Source organism: Vollenhovia emeryi, unplaced genomic scaffold (genome assembly GCF_000949405.1).
Source record: "Vollenhovia emeryi isolate VEMERY1.0 unplaced genomic scaffold, V.emery_V1.0 DF939200.1, whole genome shotgun sequence".
Taxonomy (NCBI): Eukaryota; Metazoa; Arthropoda; class Insecta; order Hymenoptera; family Formicidae; genus Vollenhovia; species Vollenhovia emeryi.
Window position 1 is genome coordinate 416,813 of NW_011967166.1, and position 21,759 is coordinate 438,571.

Here is a 21,759-nt window from a genome sequence, read left to right on the forward strand (position 1 = left end):
TATTATTTATAAAGACTTGCATGCGGATTTCCTGTCACTGAAATTATCAAGAAATTCGTAACATTATGTGAAAAAGACTCCATCAACATGTCGATGTGGAAACCGCATAATTATCGGGCATTGAACATGACTCAATATATGTAATAAGTTACAACACATGACCTTGTAAATAGTACAATATTAGTCAGTCGCAGCGTAGATAATGATTTAGCCTCAATACACATCTTCAATAAACTTCTATTATATTGCTTATTCAAACAGTAATTTAAGATTGCATATTTTTTTAGGAGACATTTTTAAAACATTTAATATTTATGCAAAAGATATCGCGAGAGAAAATGTTTATATTAAACGTTGCTTTTTCATGTATAAAAAATTAATACAAGTTAATTCTAAAAGGAATATATACACCCTTAGAGAGGACTTCTGTTACCTAGATAAAAAATACTCTTGACGCATTTATATTTCTCATAACCTCATTTAGTATAAAAGTAAGACAATATCAAAATAAAATCAATAATTCTTATTCTCATTTATCGAATTAAAAAAGATTGACTTGCTATATTGAGACAAGAGTAACTAATATAAATGTAAGTTTACATATTCTCGCGTTTAAAACGCACGTAGTAGGCACCACGATATTCGACAAAAGACAATACATACTATCATTTTATTCTAGATTTTAGAATTTTTCGTTTAAGATTAAAATATTCCTTTCTCTATAATAAATATGATTGGTGCTATATCGATCCTTTTTTTTATGACACACTCAACTGTAATAGCATTGGATCAGGAATTTTTTTCTGTGGGTATACCTGTTTTATATATTTCGTTAGACATTCTCATTAATACCTCGAACAATACTTCCAAACATTAATATATTATATGTTGGAATATATTATGTATTAATGTTTGGCAGTATTGTTGAAAGTATTAATGAAACTGTCTAACGGGAGATATAAAGTAAAAACCAATTGCTCCTTGGAAAGGTTGTGGATTTAATAAAAGAGTTTCTATTTCTAACAATTTAATAATGTAAAATAATAATAAAATAAATATTTGCCCCAAGCATACGGTAAATATGTAAGTCTTTACCTTAAGTTGACGGACTGTTAAATTTTCTGTCTACCTTATTCAGATTTCGTATCATATCTTTGTCATTGCTTAGGACTCGCAGAAACCTTTTGCATTTGAATACGCCTCACGTCAAAATAGTCAAAACAGTAACCATAATTTAATTAAATATTCTTGCACATAAAAAATAAATATTGCATTTTCTTCTTTATTCTCTTGATACGAGACGCGGCAAGAGTTCGATACGTTATTATTCTATGTTTGAAAGAGGGAGACATGAGCAAATGCGGAATTAATTCTTAAGCGGTCTGCATTAATGTTCCCATAAGAACCACTCCCTTAAGGCTACCTCTTTCGCAGAAGTATTATCTATAGAACAAGAAATGCGTTTCGGTTCTTATATCTTAACTGTGAAGAATAACATATTTTGTTATTTTGGCAATTTCGTTACAGTGCTTAGCCAGTCTGCTTTCACTCCTCGCTAAACTAACAAACGTACACAAATTATTGTAGTATACACACATTCCGTATATGTACATCCGTTCACACTTTAATATACATAGAAAACGCGAGGAAAATTTTGTACAGACGTAAGAAAGACTTTGCCGCAAAGCACCCACCCAGAAAGAACGCTGCTGAGACCAGATAAAAAAAAATTCTGGTAGGCGTTCAACACGCTTGTCCTCTTATTTTTCATTTTCCTTTAATTTCTTCTGTCTATTACCTACTTTTCGATCACACTGTGAGGATAGCGATTGTGGTGCAATGTGGCGAAGTGTTCGACATAATTCGCAGTGAAATGTGCGGTCGACAAATGATTAAAATCTTTTCAAATTGGGGGCTTCTTATGTTATTCATCAAAGCCTCGATTATCGATGAACACGCGATTCCTGAGACCGCTGTCCGAGATGTAACCGGTGGCCATTTTGTACTGATTTGCGTATATCACGTTCTTATCGCTGTTGCTTTCTTTGACATCGTCTCTGTATTTATTTTGTTCCTGCTCCTTATCGTTCTTTTGCTCGTTTAGCAAATTCTTCTTCTTCTGGTACGCTTCGTTATAGAAGTTACGGAAGAGGAAATAGAACATCAGGGCGTGCATGCCGATCCACCAGCCGAAGGCTTTCGGATAATTGCAATCGATGAAAAACAATTGGAATGCATGGGCTACCACGAGGATGAACTGGATCATTTGCAAAGTAGTCAGATATTTCTTCCACCACAGATATGGTTGTATTTGCGGCCCGAGCGCCGCCAGAAGATAATACGAGTACATTACGATGTGTACGAAGGTGTTCAGAAACCCAAAGAAGGTGCTGTGACCACCTACAAGAAATAAAAACCATCAGTGTTATGAAGAGGTTGCGTTTTATCACTCAGCAGAATCGAATATATAATATCTTCCAAATCCACTGCAAATTGACCGGAAAACCCGAGCTCTAAATTGAATACATTACTATGTTATAATTATTACAAAGCAAGAAATCAAATTTAAAATAGACGCGAAAAGCTTCCTGGGTTAATTATCAAGATTAATATCAAACTAAGCTTGTTAAATTTAAATTCAGACGTTGCATATTTGCGAAATAAACTGTGATATTTTATATCAACGGCGGTTCATACGTAGAGTCGAATTTCAAGAAGAATGATATTACGGTTGAGTGTGTCCTGCAAATGAAAGACAGTGATCGTATGCTTACCGGGGGTGAATTTAACGCCGAACCAAACAGACATGGGCATGCAGCCGTGATGGATGACATGGAGAGTGCTAATGTGATCGTTCTTTTTTCTCAACACGAAGAAGATTGTGTCCGTGAACTCGAAGAATTTTGAGATGTAGTACCACCAGCAACCCCGTGCCATGCGCAGCGCGAGTGGATTATTTGAGTAATCGACCGGCTGACACCTGAAGGAGTACTGTCCTCCCCAGCCCGTGACCAGACACTGCAAACACGAGAGAAAAGATCAAGTATATCTCGACGAGTTCCTTCATCTGCATGAGCAGGCTCGCTTGGCAACTTACTTCGTTAAACAACCACGTTGAGAATATTACTTGAAAGAGATTGTACCATATCATCACTTTTCTGAGATCAAAGGGTTTTCGATTCTCCATCAGTTTTGGTCCTAAGACCTTAACGAAATAGGCGTAGAGCAAGCAGATCGCCAACGTGGGGAACGGGCTGCTCATCATCGACCAGTCGCTGACCCTCGGATCGCTTTTGTTGTCCATCAGGTCTCGGTAACCGTCGTAAATTATTTGCACTAATTGCGCCATCTAAAATGAAAATACAACTTTTACCATTGTTGTGTTACTTTAATCCTGTTAAGGCTAAGATTTAAGTTTGCGATCATAGAATAATGCGCTTTATGTCATTTTGTCTCGTTACAAAACTGATGATGTTTTGTGGTAAAGAAATACATCGTTATAGATCAATTGATATTATTATATAAGATCGCCAATTATTATATCGTTCTAGATTAACGACTATATTTATTGCCTGAGCAAGAAGATTTAAATGCCTGGTTTAACCAACACGCGTAACACTTGTTGCAAAACTAGGAAATACAGAAGTCGTCAGAATCGTATTTTTTTATTTTACATAATTGATAGCCGTCAATGAACTAGTGTGACGTTTACTATGTGAGATTATGGCAATTGGAGAACGACCTAAAATGTTTATTTTGAATGTCAAGTTTGGAATATCGGTCATAGCCTGATAATCAAAGTAAGGATTTTTTAATATAAGAAACGCGAACTGCATACATCGGAATAAAAAAACTTGTTTAAATCCCTATCTAAAAAAGGCATTGCGAGTTCATTGTTGTCGCTTTTCCGCGATGCCGATTGGCTCTCTCGAAACTCGATTTCGATCTTGTTGCGAGTCGATTCTCTTCGACTCGCGGTTTTGACAGTTTGCATTTAAGAGGGTTATTTCGACAGTTTATGTGTCGATCTCGTTGCGAGTTCACTTCGACTTGCGGTTTCGACACAGTTTATGTTATGTGTATGAAGAAGGAGAAGAAAGGGAAGATAGAGAAAGGAGGAGGAAGAAACGATAAAATTAGCTTTTGCGATGACAATTAATAAGTCACAGGCACAAATATTTGACAAAGTAGGAATAGATCTTCGCAAAGATGTTTTTAATCATGGACAACTTTATGTTGCCTTTTCATGCGTTCGTACTTGGCAAGCATTAAAAGTTTATCTTGGTAATCAGCGAGATAATAAACAAGTTAAAAACTATGTATATAAAGAAATATACAGGGTGAATCTTAATGCCTGCCCCAGCCTTTTACCATGAGAAATGGATTACCGACTGCAATTTTAGTTCACCGAACGGTACAAGAGGGCAGCTGCTTAAATCTCATGCCCATTCTACACCTAGGGATGATCCTACTTGTGGCTCATCCGATACCCCTTCTATACCTAAAGCTAATCCTACTTGCAGCTTATCCGAGGGAGTAGTATAAAGTGTAAAAGTTTTACACTTTGGTTGGTTTCCAATCGTACCAAAGTACAACTACAGTGTACCCTTTTACACTTTATACTGCTCCCTCGGATAAGCTGCAAGTAGGATTAGCTTTAGGTATAGAAGGGGTATCGGATGTGGTAAAAGTAGGATCATCCCTAGGTGTAGAATGGGCATCAGGAATGTTGCAGGCAAGTTGAAAACTTGTTCCACTTACAGATATCACGCGGAGAAAAATAATTTGCTAGCACAGTATATCTTATGCCCAGGTAGCAGACGGACGTCATTTTGACGTCAAATACTAGTCAGGTTCGTCCGAATGACGTCAAATGACCAAAAAATGACCGTCATATGTAAGTCTTTCGAATGACGTTATAATGACGACGAAATTTATGGCCCTTTAGATGAATATTCGGCGTTTCCATTTGAGAATTACCTCGGTCATTTAAAGAAATTACTAAAATTTTCTAATAATCCATTACAACAAATACATCGTCGATTACAAGAAATCAATTCTTCATTAAAATTAAATAAGTGTGACTTAAAAAATTTTGTCAAAGTTAAACTTTTTGTTCATATGGAACATATAAATGGGCCTTTATTAAACTATTCTTACCAATGGTACAAACAATATAAAAGAATTCATTTCGCAAACTTGTCATTTTCCATCAATTACTACAGTATTGCAGACACTTATTGTAATTTGAGAGGCAATACAGAAGTAATAGAAATACATACCCAAACAGCACCAAGTCGACTATTAGTTGACTGTCAGTCGGCAGCAGAAGTCTAAAGTCGACTTCAAAGTCAAGCTGAATGTCAACTTATAGTCAACTAATAGTCGACAAATGACTCGACTATAATCGGCTGTCAGTCAGCCTTAGAAGTCGACTTTATGGCAATTAAAAGTCAACATGATGATTAGAAGTCTACTTTATGGCGATCAGAAGTCTACTTTATGGCAATTAGAAGTCAACTTTTAATCAATTTTACGTTATTTATATTAACTACTAAATGTTTAATAGTGACATCTTGAAAACCTGAATGATTAAAGTTTTTATATTTTAATTGTATAATATTTACAATATATAATACAATTAAGAAATAATAAAATTATATTGATCAAGTCTTTGAAAATGCTCCAATTAAACTTAAATAATAATTATAATGAGCATATGTCTTAATAAAAAAACAGACAATAAACCAGAGTATATATTATATTATTTAATTATGCTTTTATATTTTTGACAAATTTGACAGATTTCCTTGATTAACTTGTATTAATCGACACATTAAATCGTATTAATTCGATAGCCACGCGAAAAATATGACTCATCTTATGTCCAAATACGATTGTCGTCTATCAGGAAGACACTGATAATTCACGAACAAGCAAGGAGCATGCATGTCGCGACTATTGCGCTACACGCGGAAAGTGAGACGTCGATTCGCTATACATATATCTGTTCGACATATTGACCAGAAAAATTGGCCAAAAAGATACTTTTTACACATTTTTGTACTTGGCGAAAAAATATTTTTTAGTTAATTTTTCGCTTTACCGAAAGGCGACTTTAAACTTCCTGAAAATGTCGACAATAAACCATCCTATAGATAGTAGACTAAATGTCCACTTAAAAAGTTGTCTTCAAGGTAACTAAAAAATGTCGACTATCAGCCGGCAAACAGTAATTTGTGCTATGTGGATAATATTGTGAAAACAACAAAGGGCTATATCTTTCTTATTGGAAAACATTTTATTAAACAGTCTCCATTATATTTATATCCGTGCGATTCATCACTACTTAATATACAATATGTTCTCAAAGATTTAAGTGACTTAAAGGTATGGCCTATTAGTCTCATTGGCAACAAATGTATTGTAGTACCTTCCCAAGTAGAACAAGTTAATCACAAAAACGTCAATGTGACATTAAAATGACGAATTTTACGTCATAAAATGATCAAGATTTACTTCGCAATGACTGACTAATGACCATGATATTCGTGACGTGTATAATAATATATTATTACAGATTACATGATCAGTCATATATTATGTTTGTCTTATATTACTTCGATTTATTTTTGATGTATAATACTTAATTAACTTTGCTTGGTAAAACGAGATTAACTTTACAACATTTCGATGTCTTAATGATGTCACAAATAGGTGCTCTTGGTGGGCTATTTTGACGTCACCATGATGCATAAAAAATGATCGAAAAACGATGTCATCTTGATGTTTTCATGACCAATATGTTCTAGTTGGGTTATATTGATGATAATACTTACGTATGTTTTCCAATCATACATAACATTGATTAATTTTTTTATTAATACTTTGAATTATATTTGTGAAAGTAGAATATGCATTATGATTGATAAGCTGTTTCAATAATTAAACTTAAGTTCCTATTATAGCTATTAAGTTTATATTTTATTTGATAATACGTATATTAGTATAATATATTTTTGTTTATTTGATAATTATCAATTTATAAAAATTTTACATGTATTGTAATAAAAAATATAATAAATTTTACCTTTGTATATACAGGGTGAATCTTATGCCCATTCTACACCTTATAGGGATGATCCTACTTGTGGCTCATCCGATACCCCTTCTATACCTAAAGCTAATCCTACTTACAGCTTATCCGAGGAAGTAGTATAAAGTGTAAAAGGTACACTGTAGTTGTACTTTGGTACGATTGGAAACCAACCAAAGTGTAAACCTTTTACACTTTATACTATTCCCTCGGATAAGCTGTAAGTAGGGTTAGCTTTAGGTATAGAAGCGAGTATCGGATGAGCCACAAGTAGGATCATCCCTAGGTGTAGAATGGGCATTAGCTGCTGTTCCAGCTTTTTACCATGAGAGATGGATTACGGATTGCAACTTTAGTTCACTGAACGGCACGAGAGGGCAGCTGCTTAGATCTCAGGGCTGTTGCAGGCAAGTTGAAAACTTGTTCCACTCACAGACATCACGCGGAGAAAAATAATTTGCTAGCACAGTATACCATATGTAAATTTAAGTAAATTTTGTCTGTTATTTTATAATAAAGTTATTTTCTCTTTTATGGTCAACTCTGTGTTAAGAACACTAATTTTATTGAAAAATAATTGTGCGAAATATTTAGCTAAAGAAATAAAAGAATTTCTGTTCAGTCAAACGTTCTGCTGTAATGGTGAATAATTTTAATAATGTATAATAAGGAAATTTCGTATCGCCATCACATTCTTATCAAATACATATGCAGTATTCAAGTAGCAGCAACAATTTCGCTGCAACAGCAAAATTATTTTTTTCCGTGCGTATCATAGAAAGTATATAATTATAAAATAATGTGTGGTGTTAAAATAATAAACAAAAAGTAAACATAAAAATAAAGAATTTTTTCTTACACGGAAAAGAAAGATTAGCTACCATATACTAACAGCTAACATTTTTGCGTAATAAAGTAATAGCTCTCGGTGTAGAATGAATGAAAATGATAGTGATAGTGACTAAAAGTGAAATTTAGTAAAAATGATAGAAAACTAAAAAAAAAGAGAATAATATTAATTGGCGTGCGCAATATAATATTTTAATGTTCTAATAATTTAATATAATGTGGAAGAACAATGGCGCGCGCTTCGCGCGCGCTTGTGTTGTTCTAGTTATGTTAAAACAGAAAGAGAGGTAATCTGCGTGCTCGTAACGTTTTAATTAGATCCTGCTTTCCAATGGCACTCAGCTGTATAAAAAGATACGAATGTGTTGAAAAATTTGTCGAAAAACAGGCACTTGATAAAAGAAAAATTTCTTAAATCCATCGCGTAAAACGTTGAAAATTTTGATAAAACCCGTCGTTCTTTTTCTATTTACATCATAGATGGGGACATGATTACTTAGAAAGGACAATGAATTAAAACTCAGAATTAATCACACATTATTGTTGCAATGTTTTCTTCCTTAAAGTATTATTACGAGGTAAGCGAAGGATGTAATGAAAACAAATGGAACGGATGTACCTCAGTGAACTCGCGATTTGAATTACAAGGCACGCAGCTCGGTCCGAATTTGCCATACTCTCAACGCAAAGCTTCGAGAACCTATGGATTGCTATAACTTTTCTCGAAAGTACCGGCTGAATATAATATAATCCCTCGGAAGGTTAAATCACTGTCCTTTCACCGATCAAGGCAAATTAGAAACGACTCAGTGTTTTTAATGGTCTATTTTCTACGAGCGCGGAAAACCGCCTTTGCACTGCCCGTTTGTTCTCTTTACTCTCGACAGTAGCAAATACGGATCTTATTTTTTAGCCTTGAGAAAATGAATACGTCAAAGACGGTTTCGCCAGATTTTTATAATTCATTCCGATAGTTAGATAAAAAAATTATTTTACATAATGTGCTTTTTTTTATTCAAACGGATTCACAAATTACCATAAAGCATACCTACATACGTGGGAGAATTGTTGAAGATTCTCTCAGAAAAGAGAGTTTATTGGAAATATGGGAATCGAGGAAGCTTCTTTGTATTCAGTTTGTATTATGTAATGTAATAAAAAATGATGACGACTCACTTTCTGATATATCAGATTTTATCGTTTCAACGATCATTATTTTACAGCCTGGTATTCTAAAGTGATCGTCGCGAAAAATTTATGTATTTCATCTCATTAACATTGCGGTGCAGTTTCATATGCTTTGAATGCAAAATTGCACTATGTAAACTCTATCTCATCAAATGCTGAACAATCTTCAGCAGGCGGCACTTTTGATCCATTAAATATGTCAATATTTGACCTTCGTCTCTACGACATACTTGTAAAAGCTGACTGAACACATATATTCCTACAGTAGCAATGTTATAAACAAGTATTGATCGTCTGTTTGCATTTTAGTAATATTTTTCAAGGCGTGTCAATTAGATGTTCCGCTAATTACTGAACCCTTAAACAAATTAGAATGGAACAGAATCTCTGTTCAATGAAGATATCGAGACGTGAGTAATCTTTGGGCAATTAGCGGGTGACGCTAAAGCATTTTTTTTCTAATTTTGAGAATAGTCATGAGTCAGTTAAACAAATGAAATTTAATCTCAGGTCTAATCATAAAAATGTCACTTTAAAAATTGAAAGATGATGATACTTAAATGACGAACTTTGTCGATATTCCTATAGCGAGAAATCAGTTTCGGAATAAATAAGATCTTTACCACTTTTGTAGCAGTATAATGGCGTTACGAGGAAATAATTTTAACCGGCAAATTATAATCGAATTATAATCATTTAATGCTCATTGAGAAAGACAATTCACGTTACCATTGCACTTGTATTGTAACGAGTTTGGCTAAGAAAGTTGGGGAGGGAAATTACCAAGCATACACTGATAAAAATCGGGTGCGAATTTACAAAGGAATTTTACTTATTTCTTGGTAAATTTGTCTGAATTTTCATTTTTTCCTTTGGTTTCATTAGAAATACAGAAATATTATGAAAAATTAATTGAATGTGGTACTTTTAGTCACTTAATTTGTAAATTAGCTTCCGGTTCATCCGTAACATTTCATATCTTAAATTTCACTTCTATACAGTAAATTTACAGTCCGACACGAAATTTTACCCTTTTGTTGGTGATATCGCAGTATTTCAGTAAAGTGGAATTTGCGCAATAGAGAATTTCATCAACTTACTACGCTGTGCGCGCCGTAAATTTACCATCTTAAAGGGAATGTTACAATAAATCATGTATTTTTAACATCAGACAGTAAACTGAAAAAATATTTAACGGAAACATAATTTCATTTGAATGGTAATTTTAACGTTTTGAAGTAAAATTACAAATAACTTCGCATTTTAACAGCGTAATTCGAAGGTTAAAAATGTTTTCACAGTAAAATGAAGTTCGAATTTTTATCAGTGTACTCGCAAACCACATTTTTGCAACTTAGCAATTTGACGTGGAACGTCTATCGCACATTTATTTCGAAACCAGTCGATCTGGTTCCCTTTGTCAATTCGATTTGTCAAATTTTATAAAGAGCGTGAAGTAATGTACCATCCGCTCTCGCGGTTAACCTTGCGTTGCTCTTCTCCCGGGATCGCCGTGCCGGTCTGTCGATCGAAGGGAGGCCAGGCGCGAAAACTGTCCGTTCCCGTAATTTCGCAATTTGCGACTTCCATGAAAACAAGTCCCATTATTCTGGCGAAAAACGACGAACGCCGCTCGTAACTCGCACAAGCCCGCGCGCGTATATTTCGCAACCCGCGTGTCCGCTGCAGAAAGGAAAAGTGACCGTCTAAAGACTACATGCGACTGAGAACTCGTTCTCGCCGTAGAAAAATGCGGTCCCTCACACGCGTTTGTAGTCGTATCCGATACTCGTCCTGCAATCCTGTTCGTTACTTGGTTTCGCGTTAATGGAACCGAGTTACACCTGCAACAATACGCTGACTCTACTGTGATTAATCTTGAACGTATTTTTAATGATGCGTAACATTTAGACGTCGATGCTCGACGCTACGAGAGGGGCGCTTATCTCCAGTCATACGTAGGATGCCTGATACGTCAAGCAGATGTATCTTCCCCTCGAGAATAAAAATCATTTCTTCCTCGGGAGATGCATTACGATATCGACTACAATCAATCACGAGTGCAGATAATTTTTTCTCCTTTCTTATATCTTGTAAAAGTATCGAAAGTCGTTATCGAAGTTATCGAAAAGATGTGTGTGCATTGCACAAAGTCGCAGTGGCGTGCGTGTGCCTTAAAGTAAACAGACTATAACAAAGTTTCCATAATCACATCTCGCGATGCAGAGTGATTTTCTTGCAACTTACGATCTCACTTTCTTCGCGAGTGTGATATTAACGAATTTCCTTGATTATAGGTTGCCCTTATGTTGTATAAGTGATCTCCACTGTAAGAAATGGTATCGCTGCTACCGCTTGTCATGAAGTACTCTGATTCGCGAAACGTCTCGGTACGTTTTCCGCGATCGACGATCTAACATTACAGCCACTTTTCTGGGCAATTACTGGTATTCTAAAACCGTTTGTTCGATTGTACGAATAACTTTTATCTCATCGCAAGTCAGCGAGACGCGCAACATAGAATTTGCAAACATGTTTCGACATACGGTCATAAATCATATCGAAAAATACGGTAATCACAATGGAATTTCCGTGACATCGTCATCGACAACCGCATCCTTCTTATACGCACACGTGCCGGATGGAAATTTTCTCTTCTGTCAGTCACAGCAAGTTTTCTTGAACTCGCATATCATCAAATTTAAATTGCCCCTGGGTATTTTTCCCCCTCAAACGTCGAACGCGCGAGAAAAAGAAGTAACGGATTTGCGACATGGAGCCTCCGCTTCGTGACGCAATTCGTATTGTAGCGCTCTCTTAAGACTGCTATTTGCTTGACGAGTCAGGTGCATCCTCCCGTATGTGATAACGAAAGTAAGCTACGACACCTTTGAGTAGTTCTTGTGGCACGCGCCCTCGATATTGTCGCGTAACGCGCGTGACCGCGTGCCTACGTGTGTTCGTATGAGGTACACTTATTTTAATTTGTTTTTAATTATGCACAATGTTTTTATGCCCGAGCGAAGGAATTCGCCCGACCTTAAAGAACGAAGAGAAGTAGTTTCTCAAGCATGCTAACGTTCTAAGAAGAAAAAGTCTGTGAAGGACGAATGAGTTCTATGCTAGCGTTCTGCACAAAGATCTGAGATCGAAAGTCAAGTTTCCTTGTGTTAGGATACTTCAAAATATCTATATCTGCAATGCGATTTAGAAGGAAAATCGTTTTGTGCGTGATATCTAAAATTAAGTGTAATTACTAATTACGATTTGTCTCCTTCAACGCATCGCTAATTATAATTGTTAAGAAATTAATTAGCGATGTGTTGGAGAAAACGAATCGTCATGTGTAAAATAATATAAGTAAATCAAATTTATGATATAGTAAAAAATTTTGTCTACTTTACTGAGAAATATATTTTGATAACTTTAAAATATATATCAAATTTTTGTAATTGAGTGTCTCTTGAGGTTTATATTATATGTTTTTATATGTAATTACATGTGTTTTAATTATAATGTCTACTTCATATGGTCAATATATTATGATAATTTAACATATGAATTCAATAAAATTTTTTCCCTTTTCAAGATTATAAATTAACAATGGACGAGTTTAGGCGCAAAAAAAGAAGTTGATTCTAGTCAGACGTGGGGAATTCTTAACATTGAATTAATTGATATTGACGTCACCTTTATGACTGGGATTTTTTAAATATCATCTAAATACGTTAACTAGATTTATGAGTGCCACGCTAATGCGATATGAATGTACGACACTGAAATTCATTGAGTATCACGCTCGTTTTTGTTATTTATTTTTAATTATATGCGATTTCTTATAGTTAAAAATTGTATTTATATATAATGTCAATGTTTAACTTTTCGCGCGTGTATTTATCTACTCTATCATCCAGCAAAAAGCGACCCATGTTGATGAAATGTAAATTTTAACGTTTTACACAGCAAACTCGTATTATTTCTTCAATCAGGGTGCCTTTCCAGTTTTTTCCTTACACCCTCGGAAAGGATTTCTGTTACCGAAACAAAAATATTCTTGACGCATTCATATTTCTCACAACCTCATTTAGTATAAAAATAATACAATATCGAAATAAAATCAATAATTCTTATTTTCCTCTATCGAATTAAAATAGATTGACTTACTATATTGAGACAAGAGTAACTTTATATATTCTTGCGTTTAGAATAAATTTTCCCTCAAACTTACAACGCACGACGATATTCGACAAAAGACGATACATACTATCATTTTATTCTAGATTATAGAATTTTTTATTTCCTTTCTCTATAATAAATATGATTGGCGCTATATCGATTCTATTTTATGATACATTAAAGTGTAATAGCATTAGATTCGGAAATCTTTTCTGTACATCATAAAAATGCAAAATTTTAATATTGATTGAGTCTTTTTGTTTATTTAATTTTGAAGTATGATTTTCGGGAAAAGTATGTTTTATATTTACTTTGTTAATAAAAAGTCAATTTTTTATACATTTGTAAACCGAAATGTATCATATAAAAAAAGTATAAATGTTTACAATCACGATCTACCACACGAGGAATCATTAACTTATGACACAGATCTAATGTAATTTTCTACAGACACAGATGTAATTGGAACATTCCTCATAAAAAATTGAGTAACTACAATTTGTGATAACAATAACAATTTCTACGCGAAACACGTAAATCGTGCTAATTAATACTCACTGTGTCACTCTTCGTGTGCTTCTGCCGTTGCGAAATCCTCCCGGCTTGAAACAAGCGCGTTCGCAAGTTTCACTGTAGAGCGGGACTGAATTCACGAGTGATCATGTACGACGTATCCAAAAAGGGGAAGAGAAAAAAGGAAAGACAAAATAAAAGAAAATTAGATCGAGGCGCGAACGGGTGCGAGCACCTCTTCCGCGAGGCACCAGTCGACAAACTAAGGCCGCACGGCAATCACGGGGCCTTATATCGTTTGTCATTGAACACCTCCGTAAGCCTCGTAGGTTTATACCTCCTCAAATCCACATCGTGCATTTACTATTAGCCCCGTTAAGAAAAAGATAAGACTAAAGACGCGTCGCTCGTTCACGTGTTTTGTTACTTCATCGAAAGTGATTTTGTCAAGGTTCCTTCCGAATCGATGGTGCAATCATAGCTGTGATACGAAAGGATATTGGCGAAGGCTTCTGACTTGACGAATTCACTTGGCAAGTATAAAACTGACATGGACAGTTATATAATTAGGTAAATTTTGTTTGCAAGATATATATTATAGATAAGACATGTGTGGAAATTAAAAATAATAATAGGTTACATTTACACATTTTGTGGTTTTGCAATCTTTAATATTAATTTGTAGCAAAAATTTTTGATTGAAATTGGAGTATTGAATGTGTAATTTCATGTTGTAACTTATTTATTTTTCCAGAGAGGATGTTAAAAAAAAATTCTTCGCTTATTACCGATTCTGTATGAAATATATTATTCTTCTCATATAACAGTTACTAATTTAATAGAAGTATTAGAGAATAAAGTCCACACGAACCGACCAACACTTTCAAAATTTGACGTTAAAAACGCGATGCGCGATACATTTGTCTAGTCTAGAAAACAGTGATGATCGCATTTATAAATTAATTTAAATATACTAGATAACAGTCAGTATATAATATTAATATTACCGACAAGGTTTTCTATTAATTACTTCTGCATCGAGATGTGAAGGTGCCCCAAGAGTACACTGAGAGAAAAAAGTCGATATACTCAGAAACAAACGTTACTTATGACATTTTCTTCGATATTTATTGGTTATAAAGAAATTTGGCTGTGGTAACAGAATATACATTTCTGTAAAGTATATCTAATTTTTCTACTTACGTGTTAAAAAAATTTCATTTAATTCTTGCTCAGAAAATTAATTTATTTGTGGCAAATTTATGTTTTTTATAGCAATATTATATTTAGTTACAAGAAGATAATTTGTATAGATATGCGACATTTATTTCCAAAGATTAAATTTATGTCTCAGAAACAAATAGCCATTTCGTTGGATCAAAATTTACTTCTAGTTGATTCACGTTGCATCATGCAATATGGCGGATCGTGCTAAAGGACGTCACAACGGTTCGTTGTCCTTCTGTGTCTGATTTGTCATATTAAGTGTGCAGTGTGCAGTGTTATATGTTAAGTGTGCTTAAATCCATTATAAAAATGGATCATAGTGTTCAGAAAGTTTTAGATACAATACATTAACAACGATGGAGTGAGAATACAATAAGTAAGTTTGCAATAGAATATCTTACTCGTCAGACCAAAGTGATGCGTGCCTTTCAATATACAGACAAATTTTTGCTTTTCTGTGTTATTGACTGACAATGAGAATGAATATTCATGATCCAAAATATTTATGATTAGAGTGAATATTAGTTCCATTGCTATTAATTGGAATAAAACAAAATTGTGCAAAGAAGTTATAATTATTTAGGTAAATTAAATTTATTTGTTAGAAATATATAATTTATAAAAATGTAAAGAAGCTTGATATTTGCAAATAAATAACTCATTTCAAGGAAACAAACAATTTTTTGTAATAAATAATACTTATTTAAAAAATAAAATAAATCGTTTATTTGCTAGAAATAAAATTTTATTTCGCCGTATTTAAATAAGAGATTTATTTCAGTGAAATAAACTTTATGTGCCACAAATAAATTTTCAAAGTCTTTTTTCTCAGTGTATTAGAAATTTTCGGTAAAGATTGGATATACAATTGTTTTACGTGCCAATAATAAATTCTTAAGTAACATTGAATGTATTCTATTGAAATTTATACACGGAAAAAAATAATTTTGCTGTGATAGCAAAATCGCCGTTGCTACTGCATATTCGTAGTAATAGCAATAAAATTTAGTTGATAGAACTAATTTTACGAATTATTCGTCATTATAGCAAAATCTATTTTGTTGCGAGAATAGAACAAAATTTGCTGAGTGTATTTGTAATTACAATCACATAAATTTGCTACTGAAGCAAAATAATATATTCTTAGCAAATACATTTGCTGTCACAACGAAATCCCGATACGCCTGATTCCCTCCTGAATAGATAGCACTAGTACCACATACTGCCGCGACGTGGCGACCGCGCGTCTTTCTCGTAAGTAAAAATCGTCCCGTATTAGTATAAAAGGCGAGCCGATATGATGCAAGAGCGAGTTGTCTGGATCATGGATAGACCTCAATAACCTGAATATACTTTTGATGACTATGTGATTTAACACAATTTAACACAATTTAACAATTAGTTACAAAGTGAATTTTTTAATAGGAAGCCTATTGATACTCCACCCCATATTAAAAACTGTAAGGAGCAACAAAGGGCCCTGTCAGGGCTGCCTGAACCCTACTAAAATTTCTGCTCGGGATAATTTGTTAATCCAGAAAATTATATCCAGCAAATTGCGATTAGTATTCGTAACAAATCTTCTTACTGTTCATATAATAACGAACAGATTTTGCTACAACAGCAAAAAATCTGCTGCGTCAGCAAATTACACAGGTCTACAAGGTTTTGTTGTTGGGCAGCTGGGGGTCGTTTCCCAAGTAATTTTCTGCGTAGAATCCGAATCCGAGGTCAGAATTGGCCCATCACGTCAGGATTTTGAGATATTTGAGGTTATATACTCGAAAAATGGCTTTTTAGGCTACTTTTGAGGTTATGTACAGGACGCACAAAATTTTTTAGCTCTTTTCTTTTAATTGCATCATTTAGTTCTACGATCTTTCCCTTTAAAATGAGCTGTCGAATGGTCATCTACGATTTTTCCTTGCAAAGTTACGGCCATTTTAAAATAACATGATGAATTCCAAACCCTGCGCCGTTATAGCCCAACAACCTCATGAGCATTCACATTAAACCTGTAAACTTTGAACTATAAATCCGTAAACCTGGGCTGAAAACTGTATATATGGGTTTGATGGGGAATCTGAAATCAGATTTTGAAAATTCAAGATGGTTTAATGTGAATGCTCATGAGGTTGTTGGGCTATAACGGCGCAGAGTTTGGAATTCATCATGTTATTTTAAAATGGCCGTAACTTTGCAAGGAAAAATCGTAGATGACCATTTGACAGCTCATTTTGAAGGGAAAGAGTGGTACTAAATGATGCAATTAAAAGAAAAGAGCTAAAAAATCTTGTGCGTCCTGTACATAACCTCAAAAGTAGCCCAAAAAGCCATTTTTCGAGTATATAACCTCAAATATCTCAAAATCCTGACGTGATGGGCCAATTCTGACCTCGGATTCGAATTCTACGCAGAAAATTACTTGGGAAACGACACCCAGCTGCCCAACAACAATCATGATCCCATTTTTTGTAGACCTAGGTGTTATTTTTCTCCGTGTACTATTAAACGTGTGAATTTATACTATTTGTCTTTGGAACATTCGAGTCAATTGTATTAGAATGTATAATATAGTTTAACCTCGAATACATGCTTGTGTCTTTAAATGTAATTCTTGTTTGTGTTTATTTTTCAACATATATGCCATGTATACGTATAGTAACATAATGCATTGCTGATTACAGTATTGTTATCGAGTCGTCAGGCTATCGTTTAAAATAAATAATTAGTTACGTTGTGCTTTTTAATTAACTCAATCATTAATAATTAATTTACGTTAATAATTAATTTATGTTTTATAACAGTTTCTAATGTACTTTTAAAGGTCACTTAGGTCGGTACACAGTCAGATCTTATATTCAAGACTGCCGCGAGACGCGAGATCATCTTTAGATACTCCGTAGCCAATGAAATGTTTCGTACAGTATTTTTAGATAAATTCAAGACGGTCTTGAATAGAAGCTAACGAAAGATCCGACTATAAATACTTAAATTATCGATGCACTTGTATTTAATTTTTGATTTTTATTTCACAATCAGCATACCATTTTTCCTGCAATTGTATTTAATGAATATCATATTGATGTTTTATAAGTATAGTCTTTTCATATTGCCTTTACACACACACACATGCATGCACACGCACACGTACACACAAATAGCCCACATCGAGATAACATTTATAACGAGAAAACAAATTGTTAAAATATATATTTAATACATATAATACAGCATACAGTAATTTTATGTAGTAATTTGACGAATAGTAGTGGAGAGTCCCCTATTATGAGATAGACTTCTAAAATGAGATAGCGGGGTTTTCGTTAAACTAATGGGTGCCGTTTATTGACTCTATTATGAATTTATTGTCCTTGGAGTAAAATTTCATGGAAAAACACTGTAAATATTATCCCGATGCAGGCTATCATATCTAATAATAAAATTGACACATGTCAATTACGTCATCGTTTAAAACTACTCGCTACTTGATATCTCAATTTGTCTCTGTTCTCTTATTACCATTTACAAGACCTCCGCATTTTTTAATTCAGTTTATCTTCCACTTTAAGTCGCAGCGAAAAAGATTTCCAAGACATATTCCAAGAAGCTATGAAAAACTGCAAGATTATTGCATCGTATACTGCGTAAATCGTTGTCACTTTTCACCTAATAAGCTGTAATTCATTTAAAGAATCAAAAATAAAAGAGAGCATGGGAGAAAATTCCCCGTTAAAAAATATTACCTGAGCCAGGGTTTGAAGCTGGACTTTTCTACTCTCTAGATGGGCGTCTAACCAATTCGACCACTGGGGCATGTGGTAACATTTGTTGCACTAATAACAGTATAAAGTTGATATCCTTGCGTCTATTTTTCCATTCTAAACTGTGCTCCGATGACTAGATAACAATAATCAAGCTTTTTAGTCGACATTGACCGGCCGGTGTTTTAATACAGGAAATAATTGCGAAAGATATTACCTCAACTAGATTATTGTTATTTATTACTGACAACTTAAAGAGAATCCTATGTTTGAATTTACACCTACGACTGAAAGATGGTATTTCAATCACTTCCCAGAAGATTTGGACGTAGCATTGCGTACATGTTGGGGGAAGGGGGGGGGGAAGGGGACGGGCATACTTAGAAATCGCGTATCGACAGTTCTGTGTAATGCCGATAAATGGACGCGAAGATATCATCTTTATACCATTATTATGACAAATATTACCACATGCCTCAGTGGTCGAATTGGTGAGACGCCCACCTAGATAATAAAGTAGTCTAACTTCAAACCTTGGCTGAGGTAATATTTTTCGCAATAAATTTTCTGTATTAAAACACTGGCCGGTCAATGTCGGCTGAAAAGCTTGACTAACTAAAAACCGAGTTTAGTTTGCGTAATTGCCGGACGAAAATTAGGAATAACTGCACAATGATTAACGCACTTGACTGCGACTCCAGTTTTCATAATGCACATAATTTGTATTTTATAATCGTTTTATATCGCTCTTGTAATAACATTTCTAGTGGATTATACCGCACATATTACAATTCTTAACTTTTGTGCTGTTTTTACTTATCACATTTCCGTATCAATCAATATGTAGGTATACTCAAAACGATTACGCACGTATGATTGTTATTATTAATATTGACGCAGATAAAGAATTGTCTGGAAAGTTTCTAAATGAAATATAATTATTACATCTTGGGCAATAATGTGCATAATTAAAGACATATAAAACATTGGCAATGAAGTGACTGACATGGCCACACTCCTCGAATACTTGATCGCATTTGTGGACCAATGTATTTTTGCGTTGGTTGGACTGGTGGGCTTTTAAGTGGGTGTCGGATCATCCGTATGTTTGTGAGGCGTAACGATCGTAAATAGCGTATATGTTGTCGATTAGAAATCGGCATTCAAGGTGCGTGGCGAAGCCGTCCGACTAAGTCACTCCGCAAAATCGAGACGCAATCGTGACAAGTACCATTAGCTATTTATATAATTTACCACTATTCGCGATGCGCGCAACGAACTTTGGCACTGGGTGGTCCTTATTTGTAAGAGACCGCGCATAGCGAACAAGCCTAGCGGTTTGCGTGGCGTGAAACAGTAATGAGCGCGGTGTTTAGCGCTCCGTCGTATTTGTTTCAGTATTCTCATTGCGTCGGAAGGAAACCGAATAATAGCACGAAATGTAGAGATTTAGCGAGAGCAATTTTTATAACGGTAACAGTAAGACTCTACGATGTAAAGACAACAGTTTAAATAACTACAAAATTTTTAATTTTTAATTTTCAATAAATTGTGAATGGGAGAAGCAAAGGAGCAAATTTGGAAATAAGGTAGAACGAACGTTTGATTTTCAATTTAAATGGCCATTTAACTTATTAAAGTATTGCTTTGAACATATTACGAATTTTTCTGAATAAAAAGACACAATTACGATTTTGTAATACGTATAATACGTAAATTCTTATGAAAATATTCTGCTATGTACATATTATATATTACAGGTAATTATTTCACCAACAGTTTTGAAATGTAAATTAAAGATTTATTTTACTTTCCCGGTGCTGCCGTACAAGCGTGCACATACGAAGTACACAAATGATAATATTGAAATAGCGAGTGTAAAAATTAAAAATTGAAAGTGCTGTAGCAAAAAACTGTCTCTTGAGTAATGAAAAATTCTACTTTCAAATTTCAACATATTAGACAACTTATTTTTAAAAAATTTATACACTATATTTGAAACTTTCCTCTGCGTGTCTTTCAAATTGTATTGCTTTACACTTTGCGAAATTTAATAAATATCTACAATTAAATGCGATCCATAGATTAATGATCGAAGCATGTTGGTCGTCAATTACAGGTTTATATTACAGACTTTGCTTTCCATTCTCTTGTACGGCTTTACTCTAACTTTTTTTTTCAGTACGAATCATGAAGGATTAACGAAACACGCGTCGTACGAAATTAATGACAGCGGGCGTTGGACAGATAAGGAAGCGACATCGCATCCGCATAGTGGTCGCGGTGACACCTTGGGAGGACTATGGATAAAGGAGACAAAGGCTAGGCTTGCGAAGAAAATTTTACATCGGTGACTGCCGACCTTGGCCGTGCCATTCCGCGACTCACTAATTGTCGGGTGATAATCGCTTAGCGGGATTAAAATTCGCGTGGTGCGTGGATGACTCGAGTGCGCGCGTTCGAGTTTAAGCCGCCGTTTGCACGCAGGAGATGTACACGCACGTTGCTACAACGTACGTGCTGTTTACTTCGCACGGACCAAGCCAACAACCTGTTTACTTCGCAAATTTCCAGGATTTTTCTTGCCATAATTTGCTCCCCTTAATCTCTTTCTCTTCCTTTTTCTTTTTCATTTTATTATTAACGTGATATATTAGAACTAGGTGAGAGATCAACGCGATGTATTGTCGTCGATACGGGGTTATTTCATATCTTTATTATCAATTTATATGAAATAAGATTCTTTTTTTAAAGCAGCATATCTCAATAGTTTATACTCTTTAAAATTCAATGAGTAAATTATCACGGAAAACAATTAATAGTTACCGATTTACAATTATAAGCATGCAACTGCGATTTCCAATGGTGACTTGAGAGTACTATACAAGGTGTACTAAAACCACCGGATATCCTTTTAATCGTAGATTCCTTAGAAAATTTCAAGAG

At 34.5% G+C, this 21,759-nt stretch overlaps 1 protein-coding gene across 5 annotated transcripts; it reads right to left on the reverse strand.

The window, feature by feature from the left end:
- Positions 1 to 1,014: 1,014 nt before the first annotated feature.
- On the reverse strand, positions 1,015 to 18,882 carry LOC105561806 (elongation of very long chain fatty acids protein AAEL008004). Of its 5 annotated transcripts, none has more exons than XM_012012125.1 (4): positions 18,796 to 18,882; positions 3,098 to 3,349; positions 2,775 to 3,018; positions 1,015 to 2,400 (listed from the first exon to the last, which is right to left on the reverse strand). In XM_012012125.1, the coding sequence occupies exons 1-4, from the start codon at positions 18,865 to 18,867 to the stop codon at positions 1,925 to 1,927; spliced, it is 1,044 nt and encodes a 347-aa protein (XP_011867515.1). In that variant the 5' UTR covers positions 18,868 to 18,882; the 3' UTR covers positions 1,015 to 1,924. The 5 variants fall into 5 exon arrangements, with proteins under 5 accessions (XP_011867515.1, XP_011867517.1, XP_011867514.1 ...); XM_012012127.1 differs by lacking the exon at positions 18,796 to 18,882 and adding an exon at positions 13,868 to 14,181; XM_012012124.1 differs by lacking the exon at positions 18,796 to 18,882 and adding an exon at positions 10,619 to 11,016.
- Positions 18,883 to 21,759: the final 2,877 nt, after the last annotated feature.

What these genes read in the sequence shown, in the direction of transcription:
- LOC105561806 (XM_012012124.1), bottom strand. Translation starts at nt 10,738, where the DNA reads ATGGGACTTGTTTTCATGGAAGTCGCAAATTGCGAAATTACGGGAACG. An exon ending in CGGGAGAAGAGCAACGCAAG is followed by an intron (nt 3,350 to 10,618) that starts GTTAACCGCGAG and finishes TTTTCATTTTAG; the next exon opens with ATGGCGCAATTAGTGCAAAT. An exon ending in CGGCGTTAAATTCACCCCCG is followed by an intron (nt 2,401 to 2,774) that starts GTAAGCATACGA and finishes TATTTCTTGTAG; the next exon opens with GTGGTCACAGCACCTTCTTT.